This window comes from Canis aureus, chromosome 22 (assembly GCF_053574225.1).
Source record: "Canis aureus isolate CA01 chromosome 22, VMU_Caureus_v.1.0, whole genome shotgun sequence".
NCBI classification, from domain to species: Eukaryota; Metazoa; Chordata; class Mammalia; order Carnivora; family Canidae; genus Canis; species Canis aureus.
In genome coordinates this window covers 29,302,136-29,324,795 of record NC_135632.1, presented here as the reverse complement: position 1 = coordinate 29,324,795, position 22,660 = coordinate 29,302,136, and the positions used below count along the sequence as shown (strand labels likewise).

The window sequence follows — 22,660 nt, the reverse complement described above, 5'->3', positions numbered from 1 at the left end:
CCCAATTCTTGGCAGAAGTTCAAAAGAAAGAAAATATTTGAATCTATGTCATCAGGTTGAAAGAGAAGAAGGAAATTATTGAATAGCATTGTATTTAAAAATCACAACATAAAATAATAAAAACAAAATAACTCACTGTATATAAAACTGGGCCCACCAATCATGGGAAAGCAGCCATTAAACAAACATCTTCTAGCTCTCGGTTTGGGATCAGTAGGAAGAATTTCTTCTTGATTGCAGTGATTTCCCTGGCACTTTTGGCTACTTTGAAGATAGATATTCATATCAAAACAGACTTAGGGTATATGCTTCAGTCTACAGCTGTCACCAAGTCCACCCTCATAGGGCATCAGGTTCTCTGAAATTAATTTGTGATTCAAATTTGCTTAGAACATCTTGGGAAGTCTGGAGCAAACTAAAATGAAAAATTGTCCTGAGCATCTCAGAATAAGAAATTTAACCAGGCTTGGAATACATCTTGGGACAACCTAAATAGTTAACCAATACAGAGCTCTGATATTCTTCAGAATTCTTGGGAGTGAGCCAGTTCAAGTGGGAGTCCCCAGGACAGTACCACTTAGGTGGTGAAATTGCTAAATCTTTATTTGTGTTCTCTCAGAGTGCTCATGTAGTTTATGTCATTGGCATACCTCATTTGTCATTTGTTCTAGTCAATTTAAATATGTTATAAAAAGATGAAAATTATCTTAAAACTGATTTCATTAATTCTTCTTTTAGAATTATCTGCTAGAGATGTAGTGAATCCACCAAAACCCTATGAAGAAGTAGTTAAAGAAGGAAAAGAAGGACATGATCTGTATATTGTTTCTCACAATGATTATTATGCAGGTAAGTGTCTTCCTATGTAAAATAGGCCTGGGATATAAGACCCTCAGATTTATGAATAGGAATAAAGGAGATTATGTACATTAAATGCTTGGCATATAATAAGTGATCATTAAATAGTAACTTAGTATTCATAAGGTCATAATAGCTAGGAACACATATACTAAGGCCTTTTGTATGTAAAATGACAGATATATGTATTATTGAAAGGAAAAACATCTTAGAAAGGTTACATGTTAGTTTTAGGCTTAAAAAATGCTGTTATATATATATTCATGAAAGACTCCTAACTCTGGGAAACGAACTAGGGGTGGTGGAAGGGGAGGTGGGCGGGGGGTGGGGGTGACTGGGTGACGGGCACTGAGGTTGGCACTTGACGGGATGAGTACTGGGTGTTATTCTATATGTTGGCAAATTGAACAACAATAAAAAATAAATTTATTAAAAAATGCTGTTATTTTTCAAATGTCAGGATTATTCTAAGTACTTAGATTGGGTAATGGTCAGTAAACAATTTTTCTGAATCAGATAGAATATGTTCAAATCCTTGCTTGTCCATTTACTGTCTTTAAACTTTGGATATTTCATTTATCTTACCATCATCTATTCTAATCTCTTATAGGGGACAATAATATTGTGAGGATTAGGTGAGTGCCTGTAAAATGCTCTCATAGTGCTTGGTACATGGAAGGGGCTCAATTACTATGATGATGATGATGATGATGATGACGATGATGATGATGATTATGTGATCTTGTCTAACGTAGCGTATTACTAGAACTACTCTAGAACACAGCTAAAAGGTTTTAGATGCTTACAGTGCTGTGAAATACAACTTAATTGTTGACATGTTGATGCTAAGTGGAATCTTGATGTAATAAAAGACTGGGAATTAGATTCTCATACATGTCCTGAGAAAGCTAATGAATTGTATATGATTGATTCAAGGAATCACTCCTCATTAGCTAGAGGCAAGACTTGCCCTTTACTGTGCAGCAGAAGGCCCTTCTCATCCTTGCTTTCTCTTATTTCTTTACTTTTTCTCTTCCCTCTCCATCCTCTCATACCATACTTCTTCTCTGTGCTCTTCCTCCTAATTCTGCTCATAGCTGGGCCTGTTTCCTATGTCATTGCTCCAGTGTCTGGAATCTGTCATTCTCTTCTTCCATGGCTGATCTCTTCTGTTCCCCTGCACTTGAACACATCCAGTCTTGAGATTCTCTCTGTCCTCCCATTCACACTGCCACTGCTTCCCCTTACTCCCTCACAGTACCCTGCCTACCTCTCTGGCTCTCTCCCTCCCTTTCTTCCTCTCCTCCCTCCAGTCCTTCCTTCCTTTATTCCTCCTTCCCTCTCTCCCTCTCTTGTGAAAATATTTTATTCATTTTTTGAAAAAGTTTAGCATGTACTGCACAATAAAATCCAATGCCTTTTGTTTTCAAACATATATATAAATATATAGAGACAACCTATAATTAGATATCTTATTTGCATTTAGCAGTTGGAGGAAAATGAGTGTAGTTTTTTTTTTCTTTTAGAAGAGCTCTAATGGACTAAAAAATGACTGACATTACCTTCACTTGCTGATTTTTATGGAAGTCTCACTGGCCCCTTGAAAAGGCACTGAATCCAATCATCCAATCTTTTTAATATTGTCCTTATCTTTTTCATAATGAAAGTAGCTTTATTTTTTTATAAAAATATGTAATAATTATAGAGAATTTAAATATCTCAGTAAAATGAGGAGTGTCTGACTGGCTCAGTTGTTAGAGCATGCAACCCTTGATCTCAGGGATGTAAGTTTAAGTAGTTTCTACACCCAATGTGGGTAAAAAAAATAAAATCTTTGGGGGTGCTTGGCTGGTTCAGTTGGAAGAGCATGTGACTCTTGACTTTGGAGTCGTAATTTTGAGCCCTACATTGGGGGTAGAGGTTACTTAAATAAATATTGAAACAAATATACACATACATACATATATATATATATAAATATCTCAAAAAACTGAAGAAAAGTAAATATAATGTTGAAATCCCATTAGCCAGAGGTAACTATAGTTGATATAGTGAACATCTTTCTAACCTGCATGCACTAAGTCATATATCTTTAGTTAAATGGAATAACATTCTCCATGCTTTAGGGGTAACTGCTATATACATTAAATGTTTTTTATTTAAAGTGATATGTCAAAAAAAATAAAATAAAATGATATGTCAAGGGCACCATTCAGTAACAGTAAATATGTATCTATAACATCTTTTAAATATACTTAATTTTAGTCATTACTCAAGTAATACATATTTATTTTATAAAATATAAAGAAAATCTCCCATAATTCCCTGTCTTTCACAGATGATACTTTCATAGATGTTTTCCCTCTGTGTTTTCATATATGAGTATATACGTGTGTTTTGTTCCCCACTGTAAATGCTTTTTTCTATTTGCTTTTTTCCCCACTAATGAAATAACTTAGTTGTCTTTTCATGTCAGTATCTAAATTGTATTTTTCAATATTACAAAATATATTGCCTATATATCTTTGTGAATGTGATATATTTTTAAGGATACATTCCTAGATTTATGAGCATTCAAATTATTTACTATTATTATTAATATTTTATTTATTTATTTATTCATGAGAGACACAGGCAGAAGGAGAAGCAGGTTCCATGCAGGGAACCCAATGTGGGACTCGAACCTGGGACTCCAGGATCACACCCTGAGCCAAAAGCAGATGCACTCAATGGCTGAGCCACCCAGATGTCCCAAATATTTACTCTTAGAGCCAAAAATCATCCACCTGAATAGCTGCCCCAATTTGCCCTCACACCCACAGTATATTAGAATTTCAATTTCTCCATATTCTCCTTAATAGTGAGCTTTGCCAATCTTTATTTTTACTTAGAGACAAATTATGATTTCACAGTATTGTTTTTATTTACATTGTTTGGGTTACTAGTAAGGCTGAATCTCATTTCTTAACCTTTTAGTTGATTTCTAGTTTTAGTCTTACTTTTCTTATCTAGAAATAGAAAACTAACACCACATCATAACTTGAAAAAAGTACAGTATTAGATCTTAAATATAAAGACCTCCCTTGGGTTTTCAGGCTTCAGTTTCTAAGATGAGATAAATGATTATAATGAGATGGGAAGGTTGCAATGTTCTGATGATCTCACCAAATCTCAGTGAGAGCAAGTACAAAATACCAGTCTCTCAAATCTTAGCACAGTGGGAAGGACAGCTGGGTTCCCAAAGCATTGCAGTATTTCCCCTAATCTTCCAGATTTCTGTAGCATTAATGGAGCCTGCATTTTTCATCATTTTGTCTTTCTCCTACACCATTTCCCTACTTACTTACTAAATATTAATACAAGAACTCTTTTCCCACCAGTCTCCCAGCTCACATGGGAGAATGTCCTCTGTAGCCAAATCTGTGCAATTCTGGCACCGTTACAATTCCATTCAGTTCCACTCTCATTTTCATTGTCAATGAGAGCATAATGTGCTTCTGACAAGATAAGGTTATTTGTGTTGCTTCCTCTTTTTTTCACAGGAGAAGCAAAGAACCGAAAGTATAACCCATCAAGTTTCCATAGGTTTAACTTGTATGGTGTCCCAACACCACATTTTAATGATGGAAGAGCCATGGCAAAAACTTTATATTGGCTCCATGACCTACAAATGTAAGTTTAATTATATTGGGTCCTGAAACAGATATTAGATATATGGCACGTGAACTTAAAGAAGAGTGGTTGGTTTAATACATTTTTTGAAGAGGTGTAATACATTGATGTGGTTCAAATATAAAATTAATAGAAAAATACCCAAGCAGACTGCGCTGAGCACAGAACCCTACATGGGGCTCCACACAGGGCTTGATGTGGAGCTAGATTTCACAACTCAAAGATCACGACCCCCGAGATCACCACCTGAGCTGAAACCAAAAGTCAGGGCATAACCCACCCAGTCTTATTCATGTTTCTGAAGCTATGGGCTTTCAGATCTCTATAAGACAATCTTATCATGCATAACTGAACTGTGATTTATTATTCAGTTTTTTAAAGAGTTATTTGGGCACCTGAGTATTTGGCTTAACTTTTGCAAACTGTGACCTTTTTATGCCTTAATTCTATATATGACTACTTGCCTAGAAATTAAAATAAAGCTCCTTAATTTTTATTTTCTGTGTTATACTTTATACATAAGCCAACACTTAAGCATTGGGAGATTAGCAATAAAAATTCATATTTCCTACTATGCTTAAAAAATCAGAAGATTGGAAATCCTGATATAGTGGCTTGAATGGTGGCCCCTAAAAAGATATGTCCTTGTTGTAATTTCTAGAACCTATGAATGTTAACTTATGTGAGAAAAGGGTCTTTGTAAGTGTAATTAAGTTAACAATCTTAAAATGAAGATGTCATTTTGGATTATGTGCATGGGCCCTAAATCCAATGATAAGTGTCGTAAGGGAAAACAGAGGGAAATTTGAGACAGAAGAGAAGACACATAGAAAAGAGGTGATATGAACTCAGAGGAGATTGGGGTGATTTGGCCTCAAGCCAAGAAAAGCCAAAGAATGCCAATAGCCTCCAAATGTTGGAAGAGGCAATGAATAGATTTTCCCCTAGGGCCTTTGGAGAGAATACAGTCTTGCTGACACTTTGACTTCTGACATCAGGCCTCCAGAACTGTGGGAGAATGTTTTTGTTGTTTAAAGTCACCAGTGTGTGAGAATTTGTTGCAAACAACCACAGGCACCTAATACATTGTGTCTGCACTTGTATACATCATTGCTAGGAGTAGATTTGTTTTGCAGAGGGCAGAGGGCCCTCTTTACAGGAGACACTGGCCATCTCAGTCTCCATGGGTGCACATAAGGTTTCAATCCCACAGATACCCAACCTGCCTTGCTCATTCTCCTGTATGGTCCCTATGATAGAAGCTCCCTGTTACAGAGGCAAAGTGCTAAGTACTTTATATATTATTAAATTATTCCTACCAATAACTCCATGAGGTAGGTGCATTATAATTTTTTTTAAAATATTTTATTTATTCATGAGAAACAGAGGGGAGAGAGAGAGAGGCAGAAACACAGGCAGAGGGAGAAGCAGGCTCCATGCAGGGAGCCCGACATGGGACTTGATCTCAGGTCTGCAGGATCACGGCCTGGGTGAAGGCAACGCTAAACCGCTGAGCCACCCGGGCTGCCCTATAATTTTTATCCTTTCCATTTTACAGATGTAGAAACTGAGGTACCCAGAAGTTAAATCATTTACCCAATATTATGCAGTTAAGAAGTACTAGGGGTAGGAATAAAACCCAGGCACTGTGGCTTCAGAGGCTGCCCCTAACCTATATCAGGTATACAGGCTGTGGATTCTATGATCACAGGCCTGAAATATTGATTTCCATTCCTCTTCTACTTTTTTATTATATGAGTTTCTGATGCTTGAATTATTAAAAAATATAATGATAAAATACAAACAGCAAATAAGTTTTTGTAATATTATACTAAACTCATATGAGATAGTTTCCTTTGGAGTACAGAAGAGTCCATATATCAATATTTGATAACTGATTAATATTAAAGCAATTAAACCACATATAAAGGAAAACATGAAGAAATGATTTAAATATATAAGGATTATAGATATATATATAATTAAATATAATATAGAAGTTAATAAAGGGAGATAACAAAATATGGTTTATCCATTTTTGAAAGCTCAGAAATATGATACAATTTATGAAATATCTAAAATAAACACATTAACAACAATGTGTTCCTTAAGAACATCCTAAGAGGGGAAACTTTAGGTTGACAAAGACATATTTATCAATTATTTGGTGAGATGGTCATAGAAAAATGCACTGAGTAGACCCAACACTAGCAAAATGTTATATGCCAATTATATCTCAATTAAAAAATATGCTGAATTTGTAAAAGCAGGTAATATTCAGGGTTTGTTTTTGTCCAACTTGTTAATACCCCCAAGGAAACATTGTTTATAGAACAATGCTTTATTTGATCATACTTCTTATATTTCAAAAATTATTGCTAAAGCAATGGAGAGATTCTTCATTATTTTCGTTTGTTGGATTTTAAAAAGAACTCACTGGGGCACCTCAGTGGTTCAATGAATTCAGTGTCCAACTCTTGGTTTTAGCTCAGGTCATAATCTCTGGGTTGTAGGATCAGCTCATGATCTCAGGGTCATGGGATCAAACCGTGAAATGGGTTTGAGCACCATGTTCAGTGTGAAGCCTGCTTGAGACTCTTTCTCTCCCTCTCCTTCTGCCCCCACACCCGTCTCTCAAATAAATAAATAAATAAATAAATAAATAAAATCTAAAAAAAAAAGAGAACTCATTGTTTCATTCTTCAGTGTGATTTCTATGATAATTTTGGAGTTAAGCATGTTTATACTTTAAGGTGTCTCAATTTTATATTTTAATGTGAACTTGGTTTATGTTCGACTTTTAAGGAAACTCTGTAAAGCTAACTCTATCTATATTTTGTTTATGACCTTTTGTCTGAAGAATCAGTTAGAATCTTCATATAATAGGTGAGTGTGTGTGTCTGAATGAAAAAATTCACATGAAGGCCTTTATTTTGAGTTGTTTAATAAATGCTGTGAGCCTGCAGTGATGCAGTTATGGATATTTCGACATATATGACTGCTTATAGATACTTCCTAGTTCTCCCAGAAACATAATCCAGGCATTTTTAGGGTAAAAGGAGTAGGCTCTGTGATTCATAATCCTTACCACCTTCATCCCGGACATGTTCCTAATTATGTTCTTTGGAACTATTTCTAGAATGTCAACTTTATTTGTTCAAATTATGGCCCTGATACTGCCATTGATTTATTTTGACTCTACTTGTATTATTCTTTTCCCCCTTTTTGAACAAATGTAAAGCAAATGAAGACAGAAGAGATGGATTACTTTATATTTCATCTTTTGTTTCTCCACAGAGTGTCACTCTTCTCCAGAAATTTATTCAGCTCAGTATTTCTATATCACAGGAAATAGATTTAAAAGCAAATGGAGTTTAAGAATTAAATGCTCATTGTTTTTAGTCCTAACAAAACAATAGTTTATTAATTTTAGTTATTAAATAGTAGTGTTGTAATTTTACAGTTCTCAGAAGAAATCTTGTTCATTTAATCACAGTGATAGAAGTAATGAAATTATGTTCCAGAAAATTGGCAAACTAAAATCCCCCATAATCCTGTCACCAAAATTCAACCATTATTATCTTTTTAATGTATTTCTTTCTAGTGTATATTCCTATGTAAATGTTTGCATAGTTTTAATCAGAGTGCAATCCTGTTTTATATCCTGCTTTTTCACTTAACATAAAATAATTTTATATTGCAGTGTATTCTTAATAGCCAACACTTAAAATGCATGCAGAACGTATTCTTGTTAACGTGACATAATTTAATCACGCTCCATGATCAAACATTTATCTTCTTTTTTTCCTTTGTAGCCATCCTTTGTAGCCAGTGAGGCTACAAACATTTATATATATATAAAACATTTATATATATAATAATTTAAAATGTAGGATAGTTATATATATATCCTACATTTAAAATTATTGTGTTATTATCTTCTTAAGATTGGTTCCCAGACACAGATAAATGGGAATGACCACTTTTATGCTTTTTGAATCATGTTACCAAATTATTTGCAAAAGGATTATAGCAATTTGTACTAGCAATCTACTAAGTGTTTTAACATACTTTGTGCCAATGTTAGGTATTCTCTCTTTCTGTCTCTATTTGCTTATGCACTATATTCCAAAAGTCACTTTGTTTTTGTTTATTATAAATTTATTACTGGAGAGTATCAGAATTTCTCCATATATTTGCTTACTAGATGTGAATTATTTGTTTATACCCTTTGGTTATTTATTTATTGGTGTGTAATTTTCTTTTAGAAATTGTAGGAGTCACGTTTATGATAATGATGTTAACACCTTGATTTTGTTTACTGAAAAAGTTTTAAATCTTCTTTGTTTTATTCTTTAGATAAAATTTTATATTCTATTATAAACACATCTTTATATAGTTTATAATAGAATATAAATGATAGAAGAATGAATATATACAGCTTTTTTTTTAGCATATAACTTTTTTGAAATTGTGTGTATGCTTTAATGGCCCAAATGATACTTGGTATTTCAAGGGGTGCCTGGGTGACTCAGTTGGTTAAGTGTTCAACTCTTGATTTCAGCTTACATCATGATCTCAGGGTCTTAAGATCAAGCCCTGTGTCAGACTCTATGCTGGGCATGGAACCTGCTCTCTCTCTCTCTTCTCCTTCCCTCCCTTCTGGTATTCGCTCTGTCTCTCAAAAAAAAAAGATACTGTGTGTAGTATTCCTCATTGTATGTGTATTTGGCAGCCAAGATACTTAAGTAATAGAGAAGCTTGACAGTTTTCTAATTTTATAGGAAAAGAGGAGCTAAGTTTGTATCCAAGAGAGTTGATGATTTCAAAGAAAAGTTTCAACATGAACTTGGAAGAGTTTTAGATCCGTAAGTTAATAATTAACTTTGAATTGATAGTATCTTTGGATGGAATTTAAAAAGCACTCTTGTAAATGTTGGTTTGTTTTCTTTTCTTTCTTCTTTCTTTCTTTCTTTCTTTCTTCTTTCTTTTCTTTCTTTCTTTCTTTCTTTTTCTTTCTTTCTTTCTTTCTTTTTCTTTCTTTCTTCTTTCTTTCTTTCTTTCTTTCTTTCTTTCTTTCTTTCTTTCTTTCTTTCTTTCTTTCTCTTTCTTTCTGTTCATTTGTTTTCTATTAGGTTCTATCCATTAAGTAAGAAAATCATCCTTTTGTGTGAATGAGGGAACTCTCTTAGCTGCCCTACTGCTTGAGGTTCCAGGAAAGTGCTGAGTCCTCTGAGATGAAGAGGGCGTTTAGAGACAAGGGAGGGGAAATTTTGTGTAAAGCTTTATTTCTGGGATATTAGAAACTTAATTTATCATGTTACATTTTTTCACTCTCTTCCTGTCTCTGTCTGCCTATCTGTACTTCCATATTCTGCTTTGAGTTAGGTTCTTAATTTTCTTTTTAAATCTGGGCTACTGAAAGCCAGGGAAAGAGTTTATCCATTGCCTATGCAAGTGAAAGATTAGAAGACTGGTGGGGGAACTGTTTGGTTATAGGAGAAATATAGGCAACTAAAAACATATGACAAGCATATTTTAAATTCCAGAGATGCCATGCGGTGAGTGTTTTAACTAAAGGATTTGTTTTCTTTGATAGCATTGCAGAAACAATGAATATTCCCCCAGACCACACATTTGGAGCTTGTCTCCATGCTGAAGAGTATGGTAAATATACAAACTTTCTCCTTAAAAAACAAACAACATGCTCACAAAGTTATGTGGTTAAATGCACCATCTCCTTCCTTCAAAGCTTCTAATTTTAAAGGCTTACAATGTTACATTAACATTAATGAACAATTTGTAGCACAAGAAAGAAAAAAAAGGTTTTTCTTTTTTTTTTTTTTGAAATAGGCACAGTTTAAAGCCTTTGTGAATGAATACCTTAAGTATAGTCAAGGCTCAGAACTTTATTTAGAAAATAAATATGGCCTGTATTAAATAAGCCAAGGTAATTTGAGGCAGCTTTTTTAATGAATTCAAGCATTGTACTGGGTCCTTGTTACTCAGAATGTAGCCTGCAGACTGGCAGGGTTGGTGTCCCTTGCAAATCTCTTAGCAATGCAAAATCTCATGCTCCACACCAGACCTACTAAAACTGAAACTGCATTTTACGATATTCCCACATTAACTGTAAGCACATTCAAGTTGAGGCACCACTGTACTCTTTAATTACATAATTAAGAACCGTTCTCTTTCCACCAGCCAATCAATCAATTAATCCATAAAGTAGCAGAAGAAACTTTTCAGAATTTTCTCTTTATTTCTAAGCAACCTATACAGTAGATGTCCAAAGGGAAGACTATGCTAAAGCTTATCAGGATTGGGCTGTGAGTGGTTTTCAAAATATAATCTGTAGTCTACCTGCACTAAAATCACATAGGGAATTTATTAAATATGCAGGTTCCTGGGGCCTGTGCCCAGATATTCTGATCCAGTACGCTCTTATGTACACTAAAGTTTAAGAACTGCTACTGAAAATGTTTTAGCTAAATCCCATTCATTGACAAATAAAATATATATTTATTGAGCTTATGAAACAGTATTTTAGGACAACATTAATTGCATTAATTAGGAGATTATATGTTGGTTCTGTTTTTAGATGAACTGTTACATGTTTAACGTATGCCTATCCATCACAGAGGCTCTTCCTATCAGAGTGATTAAGAGATGATTTAGGGAATCCATCAATTGCCCTGAAAAATAAATAGATAATCATGGTAAATTCTGCTTACTTGAGGGCAGGCTTCATGATGATGGGTGCTCTGTCTTGCTGTCTGTTGGATCCTTGGGGTCTAGCAAACAGTACATTTTTCACAAATATTTATAGCACGAATTGGTGAATCCAACACATAGTTTATCATTTTGACAATTTGACAACATTGACAAATTTCCTAATAGTTGATCGAAGTTATCCCTACAAATTGAATGAGATATTGTTACAAGATGAAAAGGAAGAAAACCGACATTAATAACTTTAAAAATATGTAAGTATCTGTACCAGCATTGGTGCTGCATAGTGTAACTGATATCTTCAGTTTAACTGTGAAAGGAGAATCTTTGAACTTTTCCTGGAGTTTATGGATGGACACAGATTAGCTCTAGGTTTTCACCTTTTGTGACCATTATTGGGGTCAACTAATAGCACTTGTTCTCAGAAAGCTTCTGCTTCTAAGAAGAAATTGATTTCTTTACTGGGCCTGGATTTCTCCTTTATACTTACTTATGGAAATAAAGGCAGCAGTACAAAGAATGTCTCATCCTGAAGGCCTAGAGTTATTGGTTATGTTAAGACACCTCTAGGAAGAGTGCAAGGGCTGTGGGCAGCCCCTAGAATGTACCAGAGCATAGGTAAGGTAAAGGAAAATCCAAGACTGGTGGACAGTGCTGCATCATGAGAGTTGGTGCAGGGAGAGTACAATTAAAGCACTTACTGGATTTTTCTGACAGCCATGGTGTGGTAGCTAGGTCATGGGTTTCTCAGGGCCAGTACTTGTGCTCCTGATTTCAACTCTATAGAGATGACTCTTGTGTAATTATAAGTGATTTCACATAAGCTTCATAAATATTTTTTCAGGGCAAGCCAGAAGATATCAGCATACATCTTACTCAACAGGAGTTACACCTAGTGGGATTATGGTGGGAAAACACTTGTAGTTGAAAAAAAACCCAATCATTCAAATGTTTATTTTTGGATAGTAATAGAGAGGGAAGACCTTTGAAGATAAAAACTCAACAAAAGCTATTTTGTGGAAGAAGGAGGATCTCTCTTATACACAATACCCACCCACAGTATTTGTATCAGGGGCAGGAATGTGGAGGAGGAGAGGAAGCCATACTCATTTGTCAAAAATCACTCTCACTCTCTTGATTTCCTCTTACAGAGCCTTACTTCTGCTTTGACCACTTTAGGATAATCTTTTTTTTTTTTTTTTTTTTTTTTTATGATAGTCACAGAGAGAGAGAGAGAGGCACAGAGACACAGGCAGAGGGAGAAGCAGGCTCCATGCACCGGGAGCCCGATGTGGGATTCGATCCCGGGTCTCCAGGATCGCGCCCTGGGCCAAAGGCAGGCGCCAAACTGCTGCGCCACCCAGGGATCCCTACTTTAGGATAATCTGATGGTAGCTGATTCCATTTCAGATGACTTTGGCCTCAGGCACTTGCCCAGTTCCTACAACCAGCATTTGTTGTGGGGTTCTGACCCATATCTACCCTTAAAAACATGACTTTCATCAGAATATGTCAGTTTAGCTCCTGTTTTTGTAATAAGAAAGAATCTTAGAGGTGCAATGAATACCTATTAAGAGAGACCCTTGACAGAGCCTAAAATAGGGCCTTTTCAAAGTACTTATAAATATTAGTTGCTGTGAACTACAAGAAATGTAGTGATTTAAATTATTCCATCTAGCTTATTATAGCCAACAGCCAACATGATCCTGCCCCAAGAAAGCAAGAAGGGAGGGGTGTAGGCCAGGAGAAAATGAACTGAGGTAAAAGATTTCTTCTTCATCCACCAAGCCATCACATCTGGTGATGCAACATGGGCAACTCTAGTCTAATCTGTCACCATTAACATCCAAGGAATGTTTTCCAAAAGGGAGTGGCAAGAAATGGGGCTTATAAGAAATGGGGCTTATAGGCAGTGTGTATGTTGTACTTTCTTTGTGTCATTGTCTGGGGAAGTTCCTTTAAGTCATGAAGGATAAATGGAAGCAAGGGCCAGGTCTGGGGGCATATAGCAGGGAAATTGGAGAGTTTATTACTTCTAGATAACTGAGGGGGTTGTGGATTAGGACTCAATTAGTGGAATTGTGGATGAGGCTTGGTTTCCTGTGCAGGTGGCTGAGAGAAATGGGAACTTGATATGCAGACTGAAAAGTCATATTTGGAGAGAGTAGGGTATTTGAATTCAATTTTTACAAGGGATCCCAGAGGTTTAGTCAACTTCAAGGCATGTAAAGTGGTCCCCACATAGACTCTGCCCTAGCTTTCAGATCCTCAGTATTGTAGACAAATGTCTACAAAGAAGCAGAGAGGCAAGGACTATCGTCTTAGGAAAGACAGCCAAGTAGGGCTTATACTTGCCCCCTAAAATTCATTTTGTCAGAACTTTTTTATTGAACAGAGAAGTCACATAAAACAGCAATATTAAGTTTTTATCAATTACTTTATGTACTTTTTAAATACTTTTTCTGTCATGCTACATAATAGTTTCAGAGTTAGGCATGAGGTTTTTTGTTGTTGTTGTTCACAGACTTTGGTAGATCTCTCTTTTTTAGGATAGGAAAAATATTAACAGACTTTAAATTCAGATAAAAGACTTTACCCCTTTCCTTCACTCTTTAATAGGAGCTGGTGATCTCATCCATAACAGACTTCCAAGTGAATATCTTCAAGGCAAGGATAGACAGAGAGCCCTGATTGCAGCAGTGCGACATCACTTGAAGAAAGTTAACTACCAAAACTTTGACACTTTGCTGGCAGCCTTCAGGCATTATGATAAGGCCAGTATTTGATGGAGGTTTTTGGACTATGCACGGACTTATAGATCCTGGTGGGTTGCTGTAGATCAGGGGTCAGCAGATGATGGCCCATGGGTCAAATACAGCCCACCATCTGTTTTTGTAAATAGTTTTTAAGTATTTTCTATGGCCACTTTTGCACTACAAATGCAGAATAGTGTGTCAAGAGACTGAATGACCTGCAAAATCTAAAATACTTACATTTTGGCCCCTGACAGTAGAAGTTTGCCGACCCCTGGAGTAGATCAGTGTTTGCCAAAGTGTGATCCTTTTACCACTACCAAGGTTACTTGGGAACCTGTTAGAAATGTGCAATCTAAGGCCTGCTACTGAAGTGTGAACTCCAGGTTGGGGCCTAGCAAGTTGTTATAACAAGCTCTGCAGGTAATTCTGATAAAACTTGAGAACCACTGTGGCAGATTAAACTGTAGTGTGCTGGAAGGAAGGAGTGGAGTAGGAAGGGGCATCATAGATCCCCAGGGAAGATTCCTGGGTCTAGGCCATCATACCTATCATACCTAAAGCTGAGTATGTACACATAGTGCTGTCAATCTAGGTCCAAGTCAAGCTTAGAATGCCTCTACCCGGGGGAGCAAGGTATGGTTTCAGTTTTCTCTCTCTCTCTCTCTTTTTTAAGCTTTTAAAAATTTATTTATTCATGAGAGACATACAGAGAGATGCAGAGACATAGGCAGAAGGAGAAGCAGGCTCCCAATGGGGAGTTTCAGTTTTGAGAGTGTAAGATTATTCCATTTTCAAGCTACTCTAAATTGTGTCCTTTCATAAAGTCAGATCAGTCTGGGGCTAGATAATTACTTCACGTGATTTTAGGCCATCACAGGACTGCTTTCACCAAGCTGCACTGCCTTTAGCTTACACTAAGATGCTCTATTGTACAAACCTTTTGTGAAAAATCACACAATTTTGTTGGTATGCCCATGAGGCTGTTATTTATTTTTGTCACATGCATCCTCTTTATAAAGAAACCTAGTCTTTCTAAAGATGATTGTGCTTCATTTATGTATCTGGTTTGATTTTACCTCATGAAGAGCATGAATTTTGTACTGATTGTGAATACCTTTTTGACTTGGCCATCAGGAAGCTCAAAGCCAATTTAACAAAATGCATCTAGTTTGTGAACATGATCTTACAGCATACATTTTGTGTGTTCTTTTGTTCCACATTTCTTCTTATTTTATTTATTTATTTTAAGATTTTATTTATTTATTCGTGAGAAACACAGAGAGAGGCAAAGACACAGACAGAGGGAGAAGCAGTCTCCATGCAGGGAGCCAGACATGGGACTCAATCCTGGGTCCCCAGGATCACACCCCGGGCTGAAGGCAGTGCTAAACGTCTGAGCCACCTGGGCTGCCCTCTTCTTATTTTATTTCATCTTTATTTTCTCTCTGCCCTGATTTCCTCACTCTTTGGGCTCTGTTTAACAGTACTTATTTTTTTAGGCAGCCTCAAACTATTTTAGAATGAGTTTAATTGAAACCATAAAAGCTCATAAATAAACCTGTGGTGATGTAGTACATCATAATCTTGATATGAGAAGGAAAAAAAGCAGAATAATTTTATCTCAAAGAGAAAAGATAATATTTGTATCTTCCTTCCAATGTTGAGCACAATTTTTAGAAAAGTTATGCTTCAGATTTTTATCTTAAAAAATCTTGATTACTCATTGGCTTATTCAGTTTAAACCATTCATTTTATTTGTTTTTAGATTAGAGGCCTGTGTGCCTGTGTTGTACTGATGAATAAAAAGTGGGTTAAATATCTCATTTAAGTTTGTACCAATTATGTAGGGACAAACACCAATCAGTCACCCACTGCATTTCTCACAAAGTTGTGTTTAAAGAAAATGTAAGTATTCAACTGTTTCTCTGGTTTTTAATAGAGACCAATTGCTATTTACAGGTAATTTAAAAATGAATCTTCAGAATTAAAATATGTAAGCTAAAATAAGTACATTTTAAACTTTAGTCAAATACAAGTATCTTACAAAGATGATAGCAGTGTAAATTTAGATAGCAGTAATATGAATAAGAAACTACCACAATACAGAGTGCTCTGCTTTTCAAAAATTCTTCATTTTAAATGTAATTATAGGCAAGATGATCATCTTAATAGCTGTTGATTATCTTAGTGAACCACCAGGCACATTCCTTATGATAAAATTAAATTAAGCAGGGAGGAAATTACTGAGAATTATTTAATGTTGATATACCTTTTAAATAGTTAACTTTTAATACCACAATGCAGTGCTCACTGTCCTTGAGGAGCTTTTTTATCTGAGAGGGTAATAAGATGTGGGTCTTCTAGTACAGCTGTAGGATAATTTTTGATTATCTGAATCTTCTATTATTGCATGCCCAGATTTACCTTAATGAAAAACACAAAACAGAACAAATAAACCATGATTCATAAATGAATCTTCTTGGCTTAGAGGATTAATTCTTCTATTTATTGAACACTCACTGTACATTAAACATTATTCCAGATAATGTGTAGACTTTCCACTTAGGAAATTTAAAGTCTAGAGGTGAAATAAAAAGACTCATCATGTCTAGAAGTGGTCACAGCAACATCCCAAATTTTCAAAATAGGTCTATATTATTCCAATTCCTTTTATTCTCATCATTATCCAGGAATTAGCTGAGATGAGATTATTCCTCTTTGGGGATAGCTGCATTCAGTTATAAAACTCGTGTAAGCTAGAAGCTGGTGAGGAAGATAGACAATTTTTGAGAAGGTTATTCCAAAGCTCAGTCTTACCAGATGGCTGTGGATGCTTGGTGTAGGAAAGGTTCATTGAATACCTTGACTAACAGCTCATTATTGAATAACACTTTTGCTATAAGACACACCATCGCCATGCAGAAAATGGTCCAGAAAGCAAAACACATGACTCATATTCATTTCATGGGCCATAATTCTGTGCTTGGAGCTGGCTGATTGAACTAGAATATCAATCCCATAGCTTGAAAATGTTTCAACTGTATGAGGCACCAGCAATAGCTTGAAAGGGGATGAAGGTTCCATGTAGTCAGTATGCCAGGAGCATAGAGGCAATGTGTCCTCTGTGATGTGTCCTCCCTTACCTCTCAAATTGGCCAACTTTTGTCAGGAGTGGTAACCTCTGCCTTAGAAATATAGAGGTGCTTTACCTTGTAGTGATTGGGGTGTCCCCATGTCTGGTACAACAGTAGGTCCAGGCAGCGGTGGTGGCAATATGGATTGATTCAGGCACATTCAGAAGCTTGATATCAGTCTGAGAATGGGCAAAGAATGGACCCTTATCATTGGCATCTATGTGGCTTACCCACATGGTTCAATCAACATCTATTTGTTACCATAGTTCTCAGACACAGAAAAGTGTCTTTAATCATCTAGTGGCTTTTCAACCAAACAGGCAGGCCATTGGTAACAGTCCAAGAATCAGTAAAAATATAACAGGTTCATCAAGGGGAGTATTGGGCAGAGCCATGAAACTAGCCTTGAGTTCTGCCCACTGAGTAGATTGACTATGTGCATTTTTTATCATAACTGTCATTAAAAGCCACAGCAGCCCAGTGAAGACCACTGGGTTTCAAGTTAGTAAACCCAACCCAGAGGTTCTGAGTGTCAAAATCATTAGTCACAGAGACTTGAACCTCAAAGGGGTCATTAGGGTTGTGGGTACTGGCATCGTCTACATGTGGCTCATGAGTAATACGAGCATGTCAAGTGTCAGTACCAGTTATACATTCAGCCATGAAAGCTACAGAAATAATAATAATAATAATAATATATAATATGTAATATATATTATTATATAATAATATATTGCTGGCTTTCCTTCTTCACTTTGAACAAACCCTGTTCACACCCCACTATCTGAATCCAGACATCTCCTCCCCCTAGAGACTGAGTAGGATGATGACTTTGGCAAAGAAGCCATACAAGTTTGAGACTTTGCCCCTCTGAAGTTCTACAGTATACTTGAACAAATGAATGTAGCATTTGATCTCCCTTGGGGACAGGGAGACCTTAGTTCCACATCTAGTTATCTTTCTCCTTATGGCAGCTGAGGTTGGGGCATGGAGGAAGGGATGATCCAGGGTGCAGATGGTGTGACTTAGTACCTGGAGAGTAAGAAACATTTACTTTGAGTTTTGAGTTTTGCAGCACAATGAAACAAACCACCAATGTTTTCAGCCCACACAAATCTGTATATTGGGCAATGAAGTCATCATTCTTGGTGTCATCTATTTCAGTTTTGAGGACCTCTTGATTCAACTGCCATATCCTAGGTGGCTTTTCATCAAGGGCGATGGAATTTGCATTTTTGGTTGACTGGGGCTTGTAGCAGAGATTTTTATAAAGGAGTCTACTTTAGTCCAGGGCATTTGCAACCCCCTTGTCAAGATAATATGTTTTAAATTTTTATTCTATCTCAACATAAGTGTCAGGCCTATGGATCTGTCTGCAGGAATTTATCTAGGGTTCATTTGGTCAGTTTCTCATTCTCCAGGGATCACCTTCATCAGCATTGCACCTTCTCATCCGGAGCATGAGACCTGAATACTAGTCCATGAATCATTTATCTTTTCTCTTGGGAGTTTGTCTCAGGGGAATTTCTCTGAGAGGGCCAAAGCTCCCTTAATAGCAGCCAGGACCCACTGCAAAAATATTCAAATCTTTTACTTTCATCTCCAAATGGGTTTATGGTTTGATAGACTCCAGGAGGGGCTTAGGGGTAAGACATCTCAGCTCTTGCCATTTTTCCTTAACAAGCATTATGCGTTCTGTCCCTTTATCTCCCATCCAAGTACTAACCAGGCCCCATCCTGCTTAGTTTCCAAGATCACAGAGATTGGGAGCATTCAGGGTAGTACGGCTGTAGACAACTCCTTTATCTCCCAAATGGGCAGTTCCTGCCCAAAGCCTTCATAAATTTCCCTCCTTTCTCACACAGTGTAGATGCTCCTGTCTTTAACTGTTGTCTGGAAGAAGGTGGAACATCCTCTGCTCTGCCTACCAGGACGAATTTTAGTGTTAATTGTTACAACGGGGCCAGATTAGTAGCATGACCCTCTTGCCCATAGGAGTGTTAACAAGCAGGCAACAGTCTTTGAATCTGCCTCCCTGTATTTGGCCTGCAACTACTTCCCCAATTTCTCCTCATTACCAGACAATGGAGTGGAGGATCATTTAATGCTCAGTTGGAACACCAGAGGTGTTAAAAACTTTGAAAGCATGGGAAATTGTAGAATGCTGTCAAAAGTACACAATGTTGGTTAAATGTCATGCATAAATCATGGTTATATCTGCCCTACCACAGTGTAAACAGCATGATTTAAAGAAAAAAAATATTAAAGTAGAATGAAAAAAAATCCTGAGCCACACCCCACTCCAACCAGGATTCAAATTACTGTGCACATATCAAGTTGGCACAATGAAGATTTTGCTTAATATTTGACTACTCTTATATAAAAAATAAGACAAATTCTTTGAATTTATATGATAGATCTCTTTCTTTTTCTTAAATGAAATAATAGATATTGCATACTCTGCTCTTAAAGACAATGCTCATTTCATCTTTTCCTACTTTGTGTCTAACAGAATGGAGATGGGGTGATAGATAAAGCCGAGCTTCGGGAGGCTTGTGAACAGGTCAGCTTGCACTTAGATGAGAAGCTCCTGGACCAGCTATTTGACTACTGTGATGTGGATAATGATGGGCTGATTAACTACCTAGAATTTGCAAATTTTCTTAACTGGAAGGATAAAATGCCTCTTAAAGAGTATGAAGAGAGGGTCATAATTAAAGGTATTTAATTTTTGAAGGTTTGCTGAATTCTTAAATGGACTTTTTAATTTTCAGTTTTCTAGGAGCTTGACTTGTCAACCTTAATATTATATATTTAAAAATATGCACATATATATGTTATTTGCTTGTTTATGCATAGAATATCTGTGGAGGGACAGGAAAGAATTTGATGACATTTAAGGGGAACCGGTAGCTAAGGGACAGGGTGGCAATAAGACTCACATTTTAATCTATGTGTTTATGTCTTTTGAATTTGGAACCATGTATTGTCCATTCAAAAGAAAAAAAATTAAAAGCAAAATAGTTTACACTAAAGTCCAAAATATGAAAGACAGTTCCTCAGAAGGTTGTTTGAAAACCATTGTCTTAGAGTAATTAGCTCCCTTTCTCCAGGAAAAGTCAATAGTAAAACAGAATTTGACATAAAATTTATTCTTTTCCATTTTGTAAGAGAAAGAAAAACAATTTTTACCTTTATTCAAATGCTTTCATGTTTCCACATTGACTTCTTGCATCACTAATATGCATAATTATGTATATGTAAAATCACAGTGAATGTATCATTTTTATTTGGCTTTTTAAAATTTAGCTTTCAAACTTCTATGGAATTAAGAAATAGCTTTATGGTAAACTTTTTTATAAATTTCATTTTCAGTTCCCTCATGTTGATGTATGATGAGTTACTAAGCCATTTCCTCACTCTTTGAAATTTAGGTTATTTCCAGATATTTTAAAAGTAATATCGGTAATGCTACAGTGATTATCATCTCTCAAAAATCTTTTTTTTCTAATTATATTTCATTTCCTATGAATGTTATTATTGTCACAGAAGTTAACTATATTTTCATTTTGTTTTTCTAAATGATTGTACCAATTTGCAATTTTATCAGCCAAATCTGTGAGGTTATACTCTAACTTTGCTACCATTGAGTATTATTTCAAACATTTCAAACATTCTTGTAATTTAGTTGTTACCATGATACTTTGTTCACTTTAATGTTCAAATTTTGATTATTAGAGAGGATTTACTTTTTAAAAAGGTTGTTTACACTTCTATCTCCTCTGGAATATTCTTCCTCCAAAAAGTTAAATTATTACTGTTTTTACTTTTATTCTGTCATGCTTTTCTGCAAGGCCAAACCAGATTTGGGGCCTTATTGATGATGTGAGCCCTTAATAAGTTTCTGAGATGGCCTTTCTATTCTAGCTGCTAGGAAAGCAGGAGGCTCTTCTTTACCTAAAGAAGATTTTTTAGAAAACAATTCTACCCTAGTCCTTTCAGAAAATACAAAGAGGTGATAGTTTTTTTCTTCTTGGCACAATTCATGAAGTAGTGGGGGAAAGCAGAAGCCTGTTTTTAAACCGGATAGTTTTTCAAATTGTTCCTGGTTTTGAGGTTCTGATTTCATCAGCTACCTTCAATGAAGTCCTTGAGGTTTTCCATCTTCTGAGATACTGGCCAGTGGTTCAGTCAGAAAGGGCTCAGGAATGTTTTGCCAGGAATTTTCTTATATCCAATTCTACTTACTGTTGACTTCTAGAGGAAAGGGTGAAGTATTCTAAGGCAGTGGCTTTAAAACAGTTCTTTGAGAAACTGTTTCTCATACTTGTCTGTATTTCTGCTTTTTTGAGGGGCACAGCGAGGGGATTAGAGGTTTTGGAACACAAGGCCTGAATGTGTTCAGGACGGTGATTGGCAGGAGCTGAATAGGGGCTGCAGGCTTTAGATAGGCATGTCTTTTCTAGTTTGTTACGGTTCCCACCCCAACCTGATACTGGGGCACCGTCTGCCTTTGCAACCCTTGCTTGAAGCCCTGAGAGTTCTTCCAGAGACTGAAAGGCCACAGCGCCCTCTAGTGCTAGCTGTGTAGCCACCAGCGGTGTGGACAAGGTGACAGGAATTTACTCCTAAATTTCAGAATGACTCAGCAAAGCAAATCTTCAAAAGCATAGTCTTGAAATTTGAGTTTTACCTCAGGGCTTTCTTTTATACACTGATATGAAGAGAGTCATTTATATAATCGGTTCCTGCCATGCACCACCATCAGGTATGTGTGGAATTACAACTCCAAATGTGTTTTCTCCTGTCCCTCTTTGGGGCACAACTTTGGAAATAACTGGTAATCCTGTAGTTTAAGTTAAATGTAAAAATAAACTCTAATTTTTTTTTAAGGGAAAAAAACCAATTTTCATTGGTTTCTCAGATTTAAAAGCTTTATTCTAAAGTGGATAGAGTGGCGAGAACAGGCCATGTTCAGATTTCCTGGTACATGACATTGGCTTGCCTTTGCTCTTCCACAGTGGGGTGCTGGCATCGGTGGAGGGCTTTCACCAGCCCAGTCTCAGTCTATACCAGCAAGGAGAGAGACTAACCAGGAAAACTGATTTCGTTGCAGAACAGCAAGCACAAAGTAGTGATTCTTTCCTATACTTCCTACCCTTCCCGCTCCCTTTTTGCTTAAAGGTAGAAAACCAGATTGTACAAACCGTACTGAGGCTAATGTGGAAGAATCTGAACCAACTCTCCTAATAAAACCAGAAGATATAGTCTTAAAAGAACCAGGGAGCTCAGAAAAGACTCTCCGGACGCTTCTGAGGCCAAGTGATAAAGTTTCTAATTACTATAAGACAACTTCTTCTGAGATCAGTGCGGTTGTAGGAGCTATTCCTTCTACTTGTGAGTATGTCACATTATTTGCTGAGTTTTAAAAGGGTCAGCAAAGAAGTGTCCTTTGTCCTTTTATTGTCCCCAGCTTCTGTCTTCATTTAGTTGTTTCTCCAAGCTAGG

The 22,660-nt window shown here is 36.3% G+C and overlaps 1 protein-coding gene and 1 long non-coding RNA gene across 12 annotated transcripts in view; one reads left to right on the top strand and one right to left on the bottom strand.

Annotated features, from left to right (window-relative positions):
- LOC144293969 (uncharacterized) overlaps nucleotides 1-22,660 on the bottom strand; it is a 47,583-nt gene that overhangs the window by 2,926 nt on the left and 21,997 nt on the right. For 3 of the 8 annotated variants that reach the window (XR_013361317.1, XR_013361319.1, XR_013361314.1), the window contains 4 exons: nucleotides 18,089-18,184; nucleotides 17,228-17,331; nucleotides 16,288-16,442; nucleotides 11,265-11,446 (listed from right to left, as the gene is read on the bottom strand). This is a non-coding gene — a long non-coding RNA (uncharacterized LOC144293969). Of the gene's footprint in view, nucleotides 1-136; nucleotides 359-11,045; nucleotides 11,226-11,264; nucleotides 11,447-11,963; nucleotides 12,155-16,287; nucleotides 16,443-17,227; nucleotides 17,332-18,002; nucleotides 18,185-22,660 lie in introns of those variants that run through there. The other 5 variants (XR_013361315.1, XR_013361316.1, XR_013361318.1 and 2 more) reach the window with 5 other exon arrangements.
- Nucleotides 1-22,660, top strand: part of EFHB (EF-hand domain family member B) — a 46,963-nt gene that overhangs the window by 20,951 nt on the left and 3,352 nt on the right. Inside the window, exons 5-11 of one of the 4 annotated variants that reach the window (XM_077865351.1) lie at nucleotides 739-849; nucleotides 1,469-1,493; nucleotides 9,315-9,398; nucleotides 10,130-10,197; nucleotides 13,882-14,036; nucleotides 19,665-19,872; nucleotides 22,337-22,549. In XM_077865351.1, coding sequence (XP_077721477.1) covers nucleotides 739-849; nucleotides 1,469-1,493; nucleotides 9,315-9,398; nucleotides 10,130-10,197; nucleotides 13,882-14,036; nucleotides 19,665-19,872; nucleotides 22,337-22,549 — 864 coding nt within the window. The other 3 variants (XM_077865349.1, XM_077865353.1, XM_077865352.1) reach the window with 3 other exon arrangements.